General features: G+C 45.9%; 1 protein-coding gene across 1 annotated transcript in view; it reads left to right on the forward strand.

The window, feature by feature from the left end:
* The window catches only part of LOC307100729 (complement C3-like), a gene marked incomplete at both ends in the record, with an annotated part of 43,695 nt that extends 35,575 nt beyond the window's left edge, over nucleotides 1-8,120 (forward strand). Inside the window, 13 exons of the mRNA XM_079773282.1 lie at nucleotides 730-893; nucleotides 2,411-2,569; nucleotides 2,715-2,774; nucleotides 2,897-2,984; nucleotides 3,097-3,148; nucleotides 4,782-4,869; nucleotides 4,975-5,067; nucleotides 6,184-6,289; nucleotides 6,495-6,584; nucleotides 6,784-6,867; nucleotides 7,581-7,664; nucleotides 7,755-7,890; nucleotides 7,979-8,120. Of these exons, the coding sequence (XP_079629408.1) occupies nucleotides 730-893; nucleotides 2,411-2,569; nucleotides 2,715-2,774; nucleotides 2,897-2,984; nucleotides 3,097-3,148; nucleotides 4,782-4,869; nucleotides 4,975-5,067; nucleotides 6,184-6,289; nucleotides 6,495-6,584; nucleotides 6,784-6,867; nucleotides 7,581-7,664; nucleotides 7,755-7,890; nucleotides 7,979-8,120 (1,346 nt within the window). The remainder of the gene's footprint in view (nucleotides 1-729; nucleotides 894-2,410; nucleotides 2,570-2,714; nucleotides 2,775-2,896; nucleotides 2,985-3,096; nucleotides 3,149-4,781; nucleotides 4,870-4,974; nucleotides 5,068-6,183; nucleotides 6,290-6,494; nucleotides 6,585-6,783; nucleotides 6,868-7,580; nucleotides 7,665-7,754; nucleotides 7,891-7,978) is intronic.
* Nucleotides 8,121-17,311: the final 9,191 nt, after the last annotated feature.

Genomic DNA, 17,311 nt, shown 5'->3' on the forward strand with positions numbered 1-17,311 from the left:
AAAGCAGAAGGGGAAACAGGAGGACTGTGCAAGGGAGGTAGACCAGCCATGGAAGGGGCCCCATCAATGGCCCTACACATTTCATTAGCCAGAGCTCAATTATGTAGCCAGACCTACCTGCAAAGGCCTCTGGGAGATGTAGTCCAACTCTGTGCCCAGGAAGAGAAGGGAATGGTTCTTGGAGACAGTCTCTATCATGAGTACTTTCTTAGGCACTTGGGACATCACAGTGAATATGGCACAGCCCCTGCCATCATGGAGTCACTTCAGGAAAGAAATGAGTTAATCGATTTCTGTAGAGCGTCATAGTGAGGGGACAGGAGAAGCACAGGATGCTTTAAGAGACAGAAAGAAGGGTCTCACTCTGTCTTGGGTGCATTGAAGCCGCATTGTGCGGGTGGATAAGAATAACCAGGGGTAGGTGGAGGAAAAGGTGCTCCAAGACGGGAGAACAGGATATGCAAAGGCTCAGAAGTAAGAATGAGCATGGCAAACTTAGGGAATCTGCTCCCATAGGTCAGCGGGGCTGCAGTTCAGAATTCAAATGAAAGAGTGAGGTTGATGAGGGAAGAGAGTAAGGCAGGAACCAGCAGACTGAAAGCGACAAATGTGGGCCAGGATACCTGAACACGACGAGGTCTCGTACAAGTCTTCTTTTCTGAGCTTTTTCTGAACTACTTCCAGGCTGGACAGAGCAGTGAGCAGGTGGGCTGGTGTTCTCTCTTGTAGATAAGAACCACTGGGAGGCGCCTGGCCAAAGGCTCCACAGTGTGGAGGCCACATCCTATGCCCTGTTGGCTCTGCTGCTGCTCAAAGACTTTGACTCTGTACCTCCTGTCGTGCGCTGGCTCAATGAGCAGAGATACTACGGAGGTGGCTATGGCTCCACCCAGGCAAGTGGTCCCACATTCCCCAGGCAAATGCATCCTTACCTCCTCTGGCCTGACTGACCTCCCAGGTAAGGTGCTGAGACCAACAGAGGCAGTTGATTGGAATGAAGTTGAGAAATCAGGTTGTTGTTATAAATCTGTCTATGGATTCTAGACTACATTCTGGATGCCTCAAGCTGCATTTTGAGACTCCCTTTCCCTCCGGGTGTCCAGATGACGTTCTCAATGCCCAGGTTCAGGGGTGAGCCTCTCTCTGATGGGTTCTAGACCATGTTTCCAGTTCCACCAGGCCTCCCATCTTATCCTGTTCCTCTGGTGGGTTCTAGACCAATTCTCAATTATTATAGGGAATCATGAAGTCCATCTCTCCCTCTGGCGGGTTTAGACCATGCACTCAGTTCCATGAGACTGCCAGTGTTACCTTGTCTTACTGTGGGTTCTAGACCATGTTCTCAGTTTTCTAGAGTATTATCAAAGTCTGCTCTCTTCCAGCTGGGTTCTAGTCCATAGTTTCAGTAACCTCAAGTCTAACAACCTCAGGCTTCAGTTTGATCCCCTTTCTCTCTGGTGGTATTCTCAGATTTTTAAAAACATCCTCATCCAATGATGTTTATTGGTTGAGAGAGAGAAAGGAAGGGAGAGAGAAAAAAACAACAACACATTGATGTGAGAGAGAAATATCAATGGATTGCTTCCCGTATGTATCCTGAACTGGGATGGAATCTGCAACCTTCTGATGCATGAGATAATGATCCAACCAACTGAGCCACCTGACCAGGGCTCAGTGTCACTTTTAGATTCTACATTATATGCTCAGTGTTCCCAGGTTCCAATTTTATTATTTACTAACAAATGGACTCTAGATACATTCTCAGTGTCTCTAAACCCCTTTGTTAGACTATTCTCTGGATGGGTCTAGACGACATTTTCAGTGATGCTAGAACTTCAGTTAATTTTTTTTTTTTTTTGGTAGCAGCTGTTGGCATGTTTTAATTGTATTTATTTTTAATATACTTTTATTGTTGATAGGATTACACATATCTCCCCCCACCCCCGTTTCCCTTCTCCTCCCAGCCCATACCCACCCCGAAGTGTTCACTACATTATTGCCAATGTCCATGGGCTAGGCATATTAGACGTCCATTCTTACGCCTGCACTTTCTTGTGTATCTAGACATGCTCAGTGTCTCCATACTCTGGTGTAAGCCTCTGTCCCTTGGAGAATTCTAGGAGATGTCCTCAGTGTCTCATGACTCCCAGTCTTAGTGTTGTGCCCTCTGGTCCCTTCTAGGGCACAGTCTTAGTGTCAGCAAGCCCTAGACTGAGCCTCTCTCACTGAGAGAGTTCTGGAACATGTCCTCAGTATATAACAACCCCCATTCTTATCCTCACCCCCTCTGGTGCATTTTAGGCCACAGTCTCAGTGGCCCAGCTCAAAGCTGAAACTTTTCATCCCCTAGCAGGTTCTGACTGCTTTCTCAGTCTCTCAAATCACCTTCTTTTTCTCTCATGGGTTCTAGGCCACTTTCATGGTGTTCCAAGCCTTGGCCCAATACCAGAGGGATGTCCCTGACCATGAGGATCTGAATCTGGATGTGTCCATTAACCTGCCCAGCCGCAGCTCTGCAGTCACACACCGCATCCTCTGGGAATCCGCTAGCCTCCTGAGATCAGAAACGGTACAGATGCTTGGCCAAACCCTCCTCACTCTCATCCTCCATGCCAGTCAGAGTCTGCAGGAGGCAGGAGGGAGGGCTGGTGACCATTGCAGCCGGGGGAAGGCTTGGCTCCCAACACCTTCTCTTCTCTCCCCACTCCCTGCAGACCAAGGAAAATGAGAACTTCACATTAACAGCTAAAGGGAAAGGACAAGGCACCTTGTCGGTAAGGACCAGAGTCCACACCTGCTTTGCTCACCATCTTCTCTCAGCCCCGCTGCCCCAGAGGGACCATCTCCTTCCCAAGTCAAGTTTGCTGACACCTCATCTCCCCTCCCATCTCTCCAGGTGGTGACATCATACCAAGCCAAGATCAAAGGCAGAACCACTTGCAATAAGTTCAGCCTCCGTGTTACCCTGCGACCAGCCCCTGAAGGTAGAAGGAATAAAGACCCTATCTGTCACCCTTCCCCCACTGCCATTCTAGTGTCTTCCCAGCTCCTGAATCAGTACCCAGCCCGCCATCCTTCTATCTTCTGTGTTTCTAGCAAAGAAGCCTCAGGAAGCCACACGCACCATGTACCTCGACATCTGTACCAGGTAAGAGATGGGTCACTGGGGTTCATCTCGCTCATCCCTCTCTCTAGCAAGACTTCCTGTAAATAACATCCGAGGTACCTACCACTCTCTGGGAATGTGTTGTGTGCGTAGTGCTGTGCTGACCCTCTAGGAGGTAGATAGCATGGCATGGTGGTGTGAGACTAGCCATGACCACATAAGCTGAGACTGTGAAAAGTGATATTGATAATCAACGAGGGAGATTACAAGTGTTACAGGAATTTTACATTATTATTATTTTTAAATTTTTATTTCTTTCAGGGAGGAAGGGAGAGGGGGAGAGAGATAGAAACATCAATGATGAGAATAATTGATTGGCTGACTCCTGTACACCCTCTACTGGGAATAGAGCCCTCAACCAGGGCTTGTGCCCTGACTCGGAATCAAACTTTGACTTCCTGGTTGAGCCACACTGGTCTGGCTTACTTTTTTTTTTTTTTTTTAATCACAACACGGAAAACTCTCATATTGCCAGTTATAAAAGTATAGAGTAATGAAAAGTATAGTTGAGACGAGTATTTGTTTAGTGCGCTGTAATTTAAAAGGTCAGAACATTGAGACTGAAGTTGGTTTTGATTTTTTGTGAAGCACTTATCCAAAGCCCTGTGGTTTGAACAGTGCCTCCTTTCTTGTCTGTAGCACTTACGATATGGAGCCAGCATCTGCTCTGTGACGCTGTGAAGTGTCATGTTCCCTTCTAAGTTTAGGGCAACTTCCCACGTGTAATCCTCTGAGCTTTCGTTGTCACCAGGTATTTAAGAGTTCCTTCACAGTGAAGTGTCCTGCCAGTGTCACTTCCTCCGGGACATCATTTTTGGCCACAGCCACTTTCTTCATTGATGTTGATGCCCTTGCCTTCACTAAGTGCCTCTGGCCCCATGATGGTCTCTTCAAGGGCAGCAGGTCCACATTCCCACCATCTGCTGATTCTTCTCTGGCTCCATTTAGGTGCTGCTGAAATTTCACTCCCGCTGTTACCACTCTCGTTTCTGTTCTGCACTTTCATCTTTGCTGGCAATTCCCTTTCAATTCTCCATTTTCGTAAAATCTCACATGGTTGGTTTTTTTACCGAGAGAGAAGGAAGTGACACCGCCACACACGTGCCTGAATGATGGGTGCTCAGTGACCCATCACTGACAGACTTTGAAAGAAGTGATGTGATTGGTCATTGATTGTAATGCTCATTTGTTTACCTAGTGATAGGTGGACTGAAGAGCTGGCAATTAGATTTGTCATTAATATATTGTGGTACTGGAATTAGACCGTGTTGCTGAGGGACTGGTATTTCTGAGACAGTGATAATGGAATCAAGCAAAGCGAGACCTGCCTGTACTCTTGTCTTCATTTTCTAGAAGAACTGAGGCTCGAAGAGGTGAAGTGACTCATCAAATGTCACATAGAGCTCGGATGTGAACCCATGGAGTTGGGCTTCAGAGGCTGAGCAGTTCATCGCCTTAACCATTACGCACCTTTCCTTTATTCCCCTTGGGGGTGGGGGTGTTTCCTAAGATCTGACATCCTCTGTGCTGCTGTGTGGGAACCAGAATCCTCAGTCACTGATCAGACCCCCTTGTCCCACCTGGGGCTCAAACCCTCTCTCCCTGCCCCATCCAGGTACCTGGGAGACCATGATGCCATTATGTCCATCCTGGATATATCCATGATGACTGGCTTTGCTCCCGACACTGCTGACCTCAAGCAGGTGTGAAAATCCTGGGCTCATGGGCTAGGATTAGTGGGAAGGAGCGTGGGACCTGGCAGAGGCTGAGGGAAGGAAGGGATTTTCACAAGCTCTTCCCTCCTCCAGCTGAGCAGTGGCACTGACAGGTACATCTCGAAGTTCGAGTTGGAAAACAAGCCCTTCTCCAACAAGAACACCCTCATCATCTACCTGAATGAGGTAAGGCTTCCACTGGGACCTTGACACATATGTGGCTGGCATTTTCCTTCTCTATTGGTCTTAGAGTCCTCTACTTGATCCATTCCTTCTAGAAGAAAAGAGGATTGATTGTGCATGAGATGGATTTTTTAAGTGTTTTCATTTTAATTTTTGTACTTTTAATTTTTTTATATAATTCCAACTTTACAGAGAAATTGTAGAACAGTATAAAAAGTTCCATATACCCTTTACCCAGATTCATTAATTGTTAGCAATTACCTCCAAATATACTAGTACATGTCTATCACATATACATACATGTCTGTCTTTCTTCCTTTCTTTTTTCTTTCTCATTTATTTTCCCGGCTTTATTGCGATATAATTGGTATACAACACTGTGTAAGTTTGAGGTATACAATCTAATGATTAGATATATGTAGATGGTGCTTGCAGGTGACAGTGGACAGGAATAACTGTCCTTGTGTATGGGATGAGTAAGTTTAGTTAGCACATATACCACCTCACAGTTATAATGTGTGTGTGTGTGTGTGTGTGTGTGTGTGTGTGTGTGTGTGTGTGTGTAGAGAACTTTTAAGATTTACTATCTTATGCCCTGGCCAGTTTGGCTCAGTGGAAAGAGTGTCAGCCTGTGGACTGAAGGGTCCCAGGTTCAATTCCAGTCAGGGGTACATGCCTAGGTTGCGAGCTCAGTCCCCCGTGTGGGGTGTGCAGGAGGCAGCCAATTAGTGATGCTCTCTCATCATTGATGTTTCTGTCTCTTCTTCGCCCTTCCTCTCTGAAATCAATAAAAAAAATTTTTTTAAGATTTACTATCTTAGCAGCTTTCAAATACACAGTGCAGTATTGATAACCATGGGATGTTTGTAGGGGCACAGATAGCAATTCATTGGCCAGAATTCAAATTCATGGTCACACCAAATGGAAAGGGAGGCTGAGAAGTGTAATCTAGCCATGAGCCTTGGAGAAAAGGAAAACAGATTTGTTGACCTGCTCAATCTTTGCCACTCCTCACCCCCACCCATACTCTCCACGCAGATCCCTCCTTGGTCCCCCATTTCTTCTTATGCTAGACTCTCTCCCATGTCACCCCACTGACTTACCTCCTCCTTTTCCCAGATCTCACACGATCAAGAGGACTGTATTTCCTTCAAAGTTCACCAATACTTTAATGTGGGGCTTATCCAGCCAGGGGCAGTCAAGGTGTACTCCTATTACAACCTGGGTGAGCAGCCAACCTCGGGCCTGAGGGTCCCAAGGTTCTATAAGATGCGGTCCCAGGGTTTGGAGATTGGGGACCTGGGAGTCCCAGGGTTCAGGACCTGGCATCTCCAGGTCTGAGGGACTGGTGTTGGGAACCTGAGCCCCACAGGCATGGACTTGGGTGGAGGCCTTAGCTCTCTGACACCTCCCACCCCCTCTGCTCACAGATGAGACTTGTACCCAGTTCTACCACCCGGAGAAGGAAGATGGACTTCTGAGCAAACTCTGCCACAGTGAAATATGCCGCTGTGCTGAGGGTGGGTGCACAGGAGCCAGGAAGTGGCAGGCCAGGCCCACTTGATACCCTTCCCCCACACCCCACCCCTTTCCACAATGTTGATGTAAGCAGCCCCAAAAGCCCACACCCAGGGGACACCAAGAGGGATGGGCCTGGGGCTGACCACACGCATGGTGGAGTGGAGCTTAGATCATGTCCCCTGCCCACCCACCCCGCAGAGAGCTGTTTCATGCACCATTCAGAGGACCAGGTCACCCCAGAAGACCGGCTGGACAAAGCCTGCGAGCCAGGAGTGGACTATGGTGAGGAGGGGGTGGAGAGACACAAGTACAAGTGTGAATGTGTGTGAGTGATGGTGTGTGTGGCTGTGGTTGTGTGGGTGAGACAATGTGATGGCAGGTGTGGTCATGGTTGTGTGTGTGACTGGCTGTGAGTGGCCACAGGTTCATGTGTTTCGGGCTATGGTTGTGGGTGACTAGTGTGTGTGTTACTAGAGGCCATGATTGCTGGGGAATCATGATTATGACTAGGCTGGGTATGTGCAAGAGTGTGAAAAAATGTGGTTGTGAGTAGATGTGGTTGTGTGTGTCTGTGAGAGTGTGGCTATAAATAGCTATGCTTGTGTGAGATGGTGACAGTGGATAGGCAGAGCTGTCCCTGTGTATATGATGAATTGTGAGTGGCTATAATTCTGTGCATGGCAGTAGGTGACTATGTGTGAGATGGGGTTGTGAGTGACCATATGTGGCTGTGTGTAGGAGATAGTGCTTTTAGGTGACAGTGGACAGGAGTAACTGTCCTTGTGTATGGGATGAGTTGTGGGCAGCTATAACTGTGCACATGGCTGTGGATGACTATGTGAGATGGTGGTTATATGACCCTGTGTGGCTGCATGTGGTTGCTTGGGAAGCCATGTGCCCAGGTACCTTGCAGGTAGGCTGCCCTGCTGTCAAGCCTGCCCGTGACCCATGCTGGCCCTCCTACACGCCCCCCACCCCTGTCCCCTTTTCCGCAGTGTACAAGACCAGCCTGCTCAGGAAGGAGCTGTCGGATGATTTTGACGAGTACATAATGGTCATCAAGCAGACCATCAAATCAGGTCAGCCCTGGGCTGCCTTCTGTCTTGCTGCCTTCCCCTCCCTTCTCCTGCCTCCTCCACCCCAGCTCAGCGTCCTTCTCTCCCCTCCAGGCACCGACGAGGTACAGCCTGAACAGGAGCGCAAGTTCATCAGCCACGTCAAGTGCAGAGCAGCCCTGAAGATGCAGGAGGGGAAACACTACCTCATGTGGGGCCTCTCCTCGGACCTGTGGGGAGAGAAATCAAAGTGAGTGCCCACCCTGCACATGCGTGTATTTGCCCCACCCCACCTTCTAGGACCCCTTCCTGACCTGCCATGTGTCCCTCCTCCCCAGCATCAAGTACATCATTGGGAAGGACACCTGGGTAGAGCTGTGGCCTGAAGCAGACGAATGCCAAGACGATGAGAACAAGAAGCTGTGCAGGGACCTGGCCAGCTTCGCACAGAACATGATCGTCTTTGGTTGTCCCAACTGAGCCCTCATAGGGCCCCTCCCCTAATAAAGCTTCAGTTTGTTAACATAAAAACATTGAAACCTGAAAAGAATTTTTGTGAGTTTATTTGAGCCAAACTGTCGACAATTGCAGGGAAGCAGGATCTCATCGTATTGGGTATTGGGATAATGCTCCAGCAAATGGCCGTTTTTCACCTTGTTGTATACTTTCCAGCCAAAGCAGGAGACATAAGTGGTTTATATGAAATCCATGAGTGATAGATAAGGGAGGTGGGAGAAAGCAAAGCAGGGAAACCTCTGGGATTGGATAAAAAGTAAAATGATAGACAAACACTTCTTTTACTTAAGTCGGTGCAAGATAGTTAACAGTCAACAATTAACTCAATAACAATGAGGGAATTTCTGGTCTCGGCAGAGTGGTGCTTGTGCTTTCAGGAGGCCTGGGAAAAGGGAAATTATTTTGACATTCCCATAATATATTATCGTAGATGTAAAAAGACAATAGGCTCATCTAAGGTAAAAATGGACCTTTGTCAGGGATTATACTGGCCTAGGACATGACTATTCACTATCAACTGCTTTTAGTTAAAGGTTTCATTTCAGACCATCCTATGTGGCTACTTTACGTCTTTGAGTTTGCAAAACTGCCATGCAGGTCTTCCCTGAACTAGTCAGGTTAGCATGTGGCCTTTTTTTCTTTTTCATCCATAAGTTATATTCCATGTGATCTCCCAAAGTCTGCAGGTCTGTGCCAGAGGGAAAGCAACAATTATGGTCCCTAGCTGCCTCACCTGCATCTCAGCTCCATCCTTACTTGAAATCCCCAAGAATCTTGCATTCTTTCCTGTGCACTGATGCCCTCACCATCCTCACCTGCAGCTCCCTGCCCCCTCACCTGGGATCTCACATACTTGCTTACTTGACTTCTTACTGCATCCAGAATATTTTCCAGATTCTCATTGGAATCTGTACCTCCTCTCATCCCTACATCCTTGACTACTACCACCTGCATTTTTGCATCCTCACCTGGCCCCCCACCTACATGTCTGTCCGTAAACTTACCTGTATCTTTACTTATTTTCACCTGTCTTTGCACCTGAATCCTCATCGTGAACCTCACCTGCATCTTTAAATCCTAATCTGGATCTCTTCCTGTCTTCTTATCAGCATCCTTACCTACATTCTACCTACTCAGTTATGTGCCTTTTCACCTGCACCTTCTGCTGCATCTTTACCTATGTCCTCTTCAGCATCATAATCTTATAGTATCCTCTCCTTTCTCACCTGCATCCTCACCTGCAGCCTCCCCTGTTCTCATACTCCTCATTCACAGCTCACTATCTCCAATGGCATTCTCACCTGCATTCCCTTTTGTTCTCTAGGCTCACCCTCCCAGTAACCACTTTCTAGATGGGCCTGAGTAGACTCCTAGAGGCTTCTGAAGGACCCAGTGGGGAGGCTGTGCCCAGGAGGGGGCGGTAAGGGGCGGGCAGGGTGATATTTCCAGTGGGGGAGCCTGAGTGAGTGAGGGGAAGGCATGAGTCAGCAGTTGAGGCGAGAGTGCTGGGGCTGTTGGGGTCACAGCATCACCAGAACTGACAGGCGGGGGGTGGGGATGACAGCCACCAGGCTGAGTGGAACTACTGGTTGCAAAGTGAAACTGGAACTCCAAAGGCCTCATCTAGTCTCTAGATCAGGGGTCCTCAAACTTTTTAAACAGAGGGCCAGTTCACTGTCCCTCAGACCGTTGGAGGGCTGGACTATAGTTTTAAAAAAACTATGAACAAATTCCTATGCACACTGCACATATCTTATTTTGAAGTAAAAAAACAAAACGGCAAAAACACCCGCATGTGGCCGGCGGGCCGTAGTTTGAGGATGCCTGCTCTAGATCCTCGAAGACTGTTGAGGGTGGGACCCAAGCACAGGGTTCTAGATCCGGTCGTCATGGAAAAACCCTACAGCCTGGAAGTCACCCCAGCACAGCCCCCTGGCCCTAGAGCCCCTGGTCCTAGAAACCACCTCCCAGTTCTAGGATTGTGGGGGAACACATTCACAGCCCAGCCCTGCTTCCTCCAGCCCCCACTTGCCAGAGACTTCCGTGGAGGGAAGACCCTCGTCACTCACTAGGTGTCCCAGCTGACATCAGCCTGCTGCCCGCTCCCCCGATGTTCATCTTCTCATTTCTTTTCCTGCCTCTTTCCCCTTTCTCTTGCCCTGAGTCCATTGTCCTCATTTCTTTAACATGGGGTTGAGTGTTGCTTGAGCACCTATGGTTCTAAGCTTTGAACATTCTGAAGACAGCAGAGGGTTGATTTCAGACAGCGAGGAAAGGAGAGCAGGGCAACCTGAGCAGGCCTGCCTATGATGGGGCCACCAGTAAAGGTCCTTTACATGAGGGATGGTTCATGTCCTGTGTGAACTTAGCCAGGCCATGGAGACCAGCTGTTTGGTGAAACACCAGCTAAATGTAGCTAGGAAGGTATTTTAAAAATGGGATTCACATCTATTATCAGTTGACTTTAAAAGAAGTTTACCTTAGCGCAGCCAGTGTGGCTCAGTGCTTGGGCATTGCCCTTCGAACCAGGAAGTCACAGCTTGATTCCAGTCAAGACACATGCAGCTCAATTCCCTGTAGGGGGATGCGGGAGGCAGCTGATCAATGATTCTCATCATTGATGTTTCTATTTACTTCTCCTCCCTTCCTCTCTGAAATAAATAAATAAATATACATATATTTGAAAAACCAGTTTACCTTTGATAATGTGGGTGTGTCTCACCCAATCAATTGAAGGGATGAAGACCAAAAAATATCAGGTTTCCTGAAGAAAAAGGAATTCAAGACAGCAGTGTTGAAATTCTGCCTGAGTTTCTAGCCTTCAGACAAAATGTTGCATCAACTCAATTAAATTTTAAGCCCACTGGAGTTTTCGATCTTGCCGAGCCACACAATTGCATGAGCCAACTCCTTAAAATAAACCTCTGTTTCTCTGTCGCCCCGTATACAAATAGATAGATGGTACAGATTAAATATAGATATAAATCTGATACAGAAACCCCTGCCTCATGCAGATGGACAGGGAAGTCTTCTGTGAAGGGGGTTCTTGAGTAAAGACAAAGATGACAAGGAGGACGTGGGAAAGACTGTTTCAGGCAGAGGGAACAGTACATGCAAAGGCCCTGACATACCTGTTGCAAGGTGAGCAAGGTCACAAGGGCTTCAAGATAGTGACACCCACTTAGTGTCTAAGCTCAGGGGATGGCAAGCTTTTTCTCTAAAGGGCAAGATAGTCAATATCTCAGGCTTTGAGGGGTGAGAGGTACAATGGGAGCTATTATTAAGGCACTTCCACCCTGCCATGCCCTGTTTGCTTGGGATGGGCCACTGGAGTGATGGGTGTGACTTGAGGCCCACTGCTGGAGACATTCTCTGGATGAAGAGTGATCAATCTGAGGCTTGGCAATCTAAGCAGGGGCAGGAGTGGTGGTGACCCCCAAGGCCAGTTTCTCTCTATGCTCCAGATTTCAGCCAGCCTATCCCTTAAAGGCCCAGCTCTCTCATCTGGTTCACTGGCCAGGTACCACACCCAGAATGAGATTCACCCACTCAGTCACAAACAGAGGACATTCCAACATGTTGGGGTGATCAGTGTGACCATCACAGAGCATGGACAGTGGTCAGGTGTGGGCTGCTGATCAAGGAGGCAGAGTGGGGTTTAGGGGCAGAGGAGAACACCCATCTGTGTCTCTACAGCTCACTAATGTCCCATCCCTGAGAACTGCTCCTGTAGCTGTACAGAAGCAGGAGGTCTAACGGATTGGCCTGCTTAATTTTGCTAATAAGCTCCATGGGAGGCCATTGAACGATTTTATATATTTTTTAATTTTTTAAATATATTTTTATTGATTTCAGAGAGGGAGGGAGGAGAGGGAGACAGAGTGATAGGTATATCAATGATGAGAGAGAATCATTGACCGATGACACCAGCATGACCCCACTGGGGATGGAGCCTGCAACCTGGGCATGTGACCTTGACTGGAAATCCAACCATGACCTCCTGGTTCATAGGTCAACGCTCAGCCACTGAACCACACTGGAAGGGCCACTGAAAAATATAAACAGGGGAGGAGATGAGAGGTGCCTTAAATGTCATAAAATCTAATGCACGCCATTTCCATTCTATTTATGTACCCCAAACAATTGAAACCTGATATCCTGACAAATATACGTGCATGCAGGCTCACAGCAGCATGATGCATAGTAGCCAAAAGGTGGAAACAACTTAATGCACATCAACAGATTAATGGATTCACAAATGTGGTCCTTCCACACAATGGAATACTATTCAGCCATAACAAAGGATCAAAGCACTGACACTCATTATGATGTGGATGAACCTTGAGAACATTTATACTCAGTGAACAAAGACCACACATCACATATCTCCATTTTTATGAAATATTCTGAACAGGTAATTAGATAGAGCAAGAACAAAGAGTAGTGGTTGCCCGGGGCTGGGAAGATTGGGGAATGGGAAGTAACTGCTTAATGGCTCTGGAGTTTCCTTTGGGGGCATTGAAAATGTCTTGGAACTAGATAGAGTTGCACAACATTGTCAATGTATTAAATGCCACTGAGCAACCTGCTTTGCAATGGCTAGTTTTAGAATATATGAATTTTACCTCAATAAAATAAAATATAAATAACTAAGGAAGGTCACACTAACTAGAGGATAGAGGGTGAATTGTAAGGTGGCAGGTGGTAAAGCAAGACCTTCAGCTGGAAAGCTACTGCAACCAACCACACAAGAAATGATGGGTGCCTTAATGTGTCAGTCCATTCGGGCTACTAGAACAACATACCCTAGACTGAATGGTTTAAACCACAGACCTTTATCTCGCACAGTCTGGGAGCTGGAAGCCAAGATGAAGGTGCCAGCTTGGTGGGGTTCTGGAGAGAGCTCTCTTCCTGGCTTGCAGATGGCACCTGCTCACTGTGTGCTCACATGGGAGAGAGAATCTCTCTAGAGTGTCATCTTATAAGGGCCCTAATCCCATCTCTAGGATTTTACCTTCATGACCTAATAATCTCCCAAAAGTTCCACTTCCAGATACCATCACACTGGGGGGAATGGGGATAGGAGTCCCAAATATGAATATTGAGGGACACACACATTCAGTCCATAGCACTTACTAATAGCTCTAGTGGTCATGTTATCAAGGAGCCTACAAGACCTTGCTTCTTGTCTTCTTGAAGGAAAGATTTTCACTTTTATGCTGTTGTGAATAATCCTGCTCTGAACATGGGCATGCAAATATCACTTTGAATCCCTGCTTTCCATTCTTCTGGATATTGAACCAGAAGTGGAATTTCTGGATCATATAATAATTCTATTTTCAATTTTTTGAGGAATCACCATGCTGTGTTTCATTGAGGCTGCACTATTTTACATTCCTAACAGTTCCCCAAGCCTTCTTTATTGCGTATTTTGCACTGGGTCTGTTCATGTTTCATATATGAGACCAAGAGATAAAGCTTGTTTATATATTGTTGAAATCAATATCTTTGCTTTTTTGTCTGCTTAAGTTATCAAGATCAAGAGGGATGCTTTTAAAATATCTCTCTTTGTTGCTGTCATTATCTAATGAAAGATACTTTACATTGTGTGTTTTTTTTATAAAAATCCTCACCTGAAGATTTGTGTTTTTATTTAATTGATTAGGAGAGGTGAGAGAAACATCCATCAGTTGCCTCCTGTATATGCCCCGTTGGGGGATCAATCCTGAAACCTTTTGGTCCATAGGATGATGCTCCACCCAACTGAGCCATCTGGCCAGGGTAGTATTTTACATTCTTTTCATTTCCGCCCACTTCAGGTCTTCAAATTCTGCACAGCATTTTACACCAATAGCACATCTCAGCTCTTACCATCGCATGTTTGAGTAGTTCTGTCTTTTTTCCCCTTCATTGATTGTGAGACTATGTTTTTAAGTCCAAACACATTTAGAATTGTTATATTTTTATGACAGAGATTTAGCTATCTCTAGTAATGCTTTCCACATTAAAGTCTATGTTGTCTGATACTAACAGGGTTAATCCAATGTTCTTTCCGGCTATTTACACCCATCCTATTGGCAAATTGTTGCACTGTTTATATTTAAACTGGAGGCTCAGTGCATGAAATTTGTGCGCTAGAGGGGGTGTCTCTCAGCTCAGCCTGCACCCTCTCCAAACTGGGACCCCTTGAGGGATGTCGGACAGCCCATTTAGGCCCACATCCCTCTCATAATCCAGGACTGCTGGCTCCCAACTGCTCGCCTGACTGCCTGCCTGATTTCCCTTAACAACTTCTGCCTGCCATCATGATCACCCCCTAACCACTCCCCTACCAGCCTGATCAATGCCTAACTGCTCTCCTGCCAGCCCAATTGCCCCCAACTACCTTATCTGCTGGCATGATCTCTACCCCAAGTTCTCTCCTCTGCCTGCCTGGTCACCCCCAATGCCCTCCCCTGCCAGCCTGGTCTCACCCCCAATGGCCGTCCCCTGCTGGCCTGATATTGCCCCCAACTGAACTCCCCTGCAGACATGATCGCCCCCTAAAGGCCTCTAACTCGGCCCCTACCAAGATGGCTTTGTCTGGAAGGAAGTCAATAGATTATATAGGATAGGATTGCTTAAATGTTGGGGGGGAGCCTTTTTCAGCAGGAGGAGATGCTCTTGGCAGACAAAAACACATAATCCCTATATCTGGACTGACAGCCAGCCATATGTACAATACTGCCAAAGCGGTCCCAGATTAGGTTCTGATTGGTTGATTTCAATGCCAGTCAGCATCAAAAGCTCTGCCTCCTAGGCAGACATTGGCTCCTGCCACTTCACCCAGATTAGGTTCTGATTTGTCAGTTTCTATGCTAGTCAGCGTCAAAAGCTCCACCTCCTAGATTTATGCTAGTTCTTGAAGGAGGAAAAAATTTTAAAAAGTGATGAGGAAATGGTCCCAGGTTTGGGAGAATGAACTTGACAGAGTGTATGCTGGAGAGAGTGGGATAAAAAGAATTGGATACACTGAAAATGTGTCCAGGTAATCCAATAGATGACACCAGGAACACTTTGACTTCCAAAAGGCACTGTTGACTTCAGGGGAGGACCATGCCATCTTTAAAGGGAGAGTGGCTGTTATCGGAAGCCTATACTTCCCAGAAATCTACAACAACAACACCCAGGGAATGGCTGTGAACCCAGGAACACCAGAACTCAACAGCGTGAATATGGGGATTCGGAGGAGCTCTGCACCTTCTAATGGAAAGGAGAGAGAGAGCTACATAACCAGACACCTGGAGAAGAGAGATCATGGGGAGACAAAGAAACAGCCCACATATGAAAGAAAAGGAGGCATCACCAGAAAAGGAAGTAAACAAAATGGAGGCAAGGAATATGTCAAAGAAAGAATTTAGATAAATGGTCATAAGGTCGCTGAAAAGAATGGAAGACAAATTCAACAATATGTGTAAGAACCAAAAGGAAATGAAGAAGAACCAAGAAGAAATGAAAAATGGCATCGCTGCTATAAAGAACTCAATAGAAAGCATCAACCGTAGACTAGAAGAAGCAGACGACCACATCAGTGAGCTAGAAGACATGGTATAAAAAAAATACCCAAGCAGAGCATCATCTAGGGAAAAAACTTAAAAAATAGGAGGAGAGCCAAAGGGAACTTGGGGAGAACACGAACCGAAACAACATCTACAAATAGGGGAGCCAGAAGAAGAGGAAACTGAGCAAGGAATAGAAAACCTGTTTGAGAAATAATGACAGAAAACTTCCCTGATATAGGGAAGAAAAACCTCACACAAATCCAAGAAGCTCACAGAGTCCCAAACAAAATGAACTCCAAAAGACCGATGCCAAGGCTCATTATAATTAAATTCGCAAACACCAACGACAAAGTAAGAATCTTAAAAGTGGCCAGAGAGAGACAGAAAATTACCTCAAAGGATCCCACATCAGACTAGTGACTGATTTATCAACAGAAACACATCAAGCCAGAAGGGATGGAATGAAATATACAATGTCATGCAAAGGAAGGGTCTGAATCCAAGAATACTGTACCCAGTAAGGCTATCAATCAAATTTGAGGGGGAAATCAGGAGATTCACAGACAAAAAAGAACTAAGGGAGTTTATTACCATCAAACCAGCAATGCAAGAAATGCTAAAGGGTCTGCTGTGAAAAGAAGAAATACGAAGCGAAGAAGGAACACAGGCGTAAAGAAAAAAAAAATGGTGACAAACAAGTGCCTATCAATAATAACTTTAAATGTAAATGGATTAAATGCCCCAATCAAAAGACATAGGGTAGATGAGTGGGTAAGAAAACATTATCCATATATCTGCTGTCTATAGGAAACCCACCTCAGAAAAAAACAAAAAAACAAAACAAAACCTCACACAGACTGATGGTGAAGGAATGAAAAAATGTTTTTCAGGCAAATGGAAATGAAAATAAAGCTGGGGTAGCAATACTTATATTTGACAAATTAGATCTCAAAGTGAAGGACATAACAAGAGATAAGGAAGGCCACTTCATAATACTAAAGGGAGAAATCTAACAAGAAGAAATAACTCTGGTAGACATATACACACCCAATACAGGATCACCCAAATACATTAAAAACTTCTGGAGGCTATCAAGGAAGAGATTGACTGTAATACAGTCATAGTAGGTGACTTTAACACCCCACTATCATCATTGGACAAATCCTCTAAACAAAAAATCAGCAAAGAAACATCAATCCTAAATGACTCACTAGATCAAATGGAATTAATTGACATCTTCTGAACGTTTCACCCCAAAGCCACAGAATATACACTCTTCACAAATGCACATGGGACATTTTCAAAGATAGACCATATATTGGGTCACAGGCAAAGTCTCTTCAAATTCAAGAAGATAGACATCATATCAAGCATCTTCTCAGATCACAATGGCATAAAACTAGAAATCAAATACATTAAAAACAATAAAATAAATCAAACACCTGGAGACTAAACAGCATGCTATTAAACAACGACTGGGTTACCAGAGGAGATCAAAGAAGAAATAGAAAGCATTATGGCAACAAACAACAATGAAAACACAACAATCCAAAATCTATGGGACACGATGAAAGCAATCTTAAGAGGGATGTTCATAGCTCTACAAGGCTACAG

This window comes from Cnephaeus nilssonii (genome assembly GCF_951640355.1).
Source record: "Cnephaeus nilssonii genome assembly, chromosome: 5".
NCBI classification, from domain to species: domain Eukaryota; kingdom Metazoa; phylum Chordata; class Mammalia; order Chiroptera; family Vespertilionidae; genus Cnephaeus; species Cnephaeus nilssonii.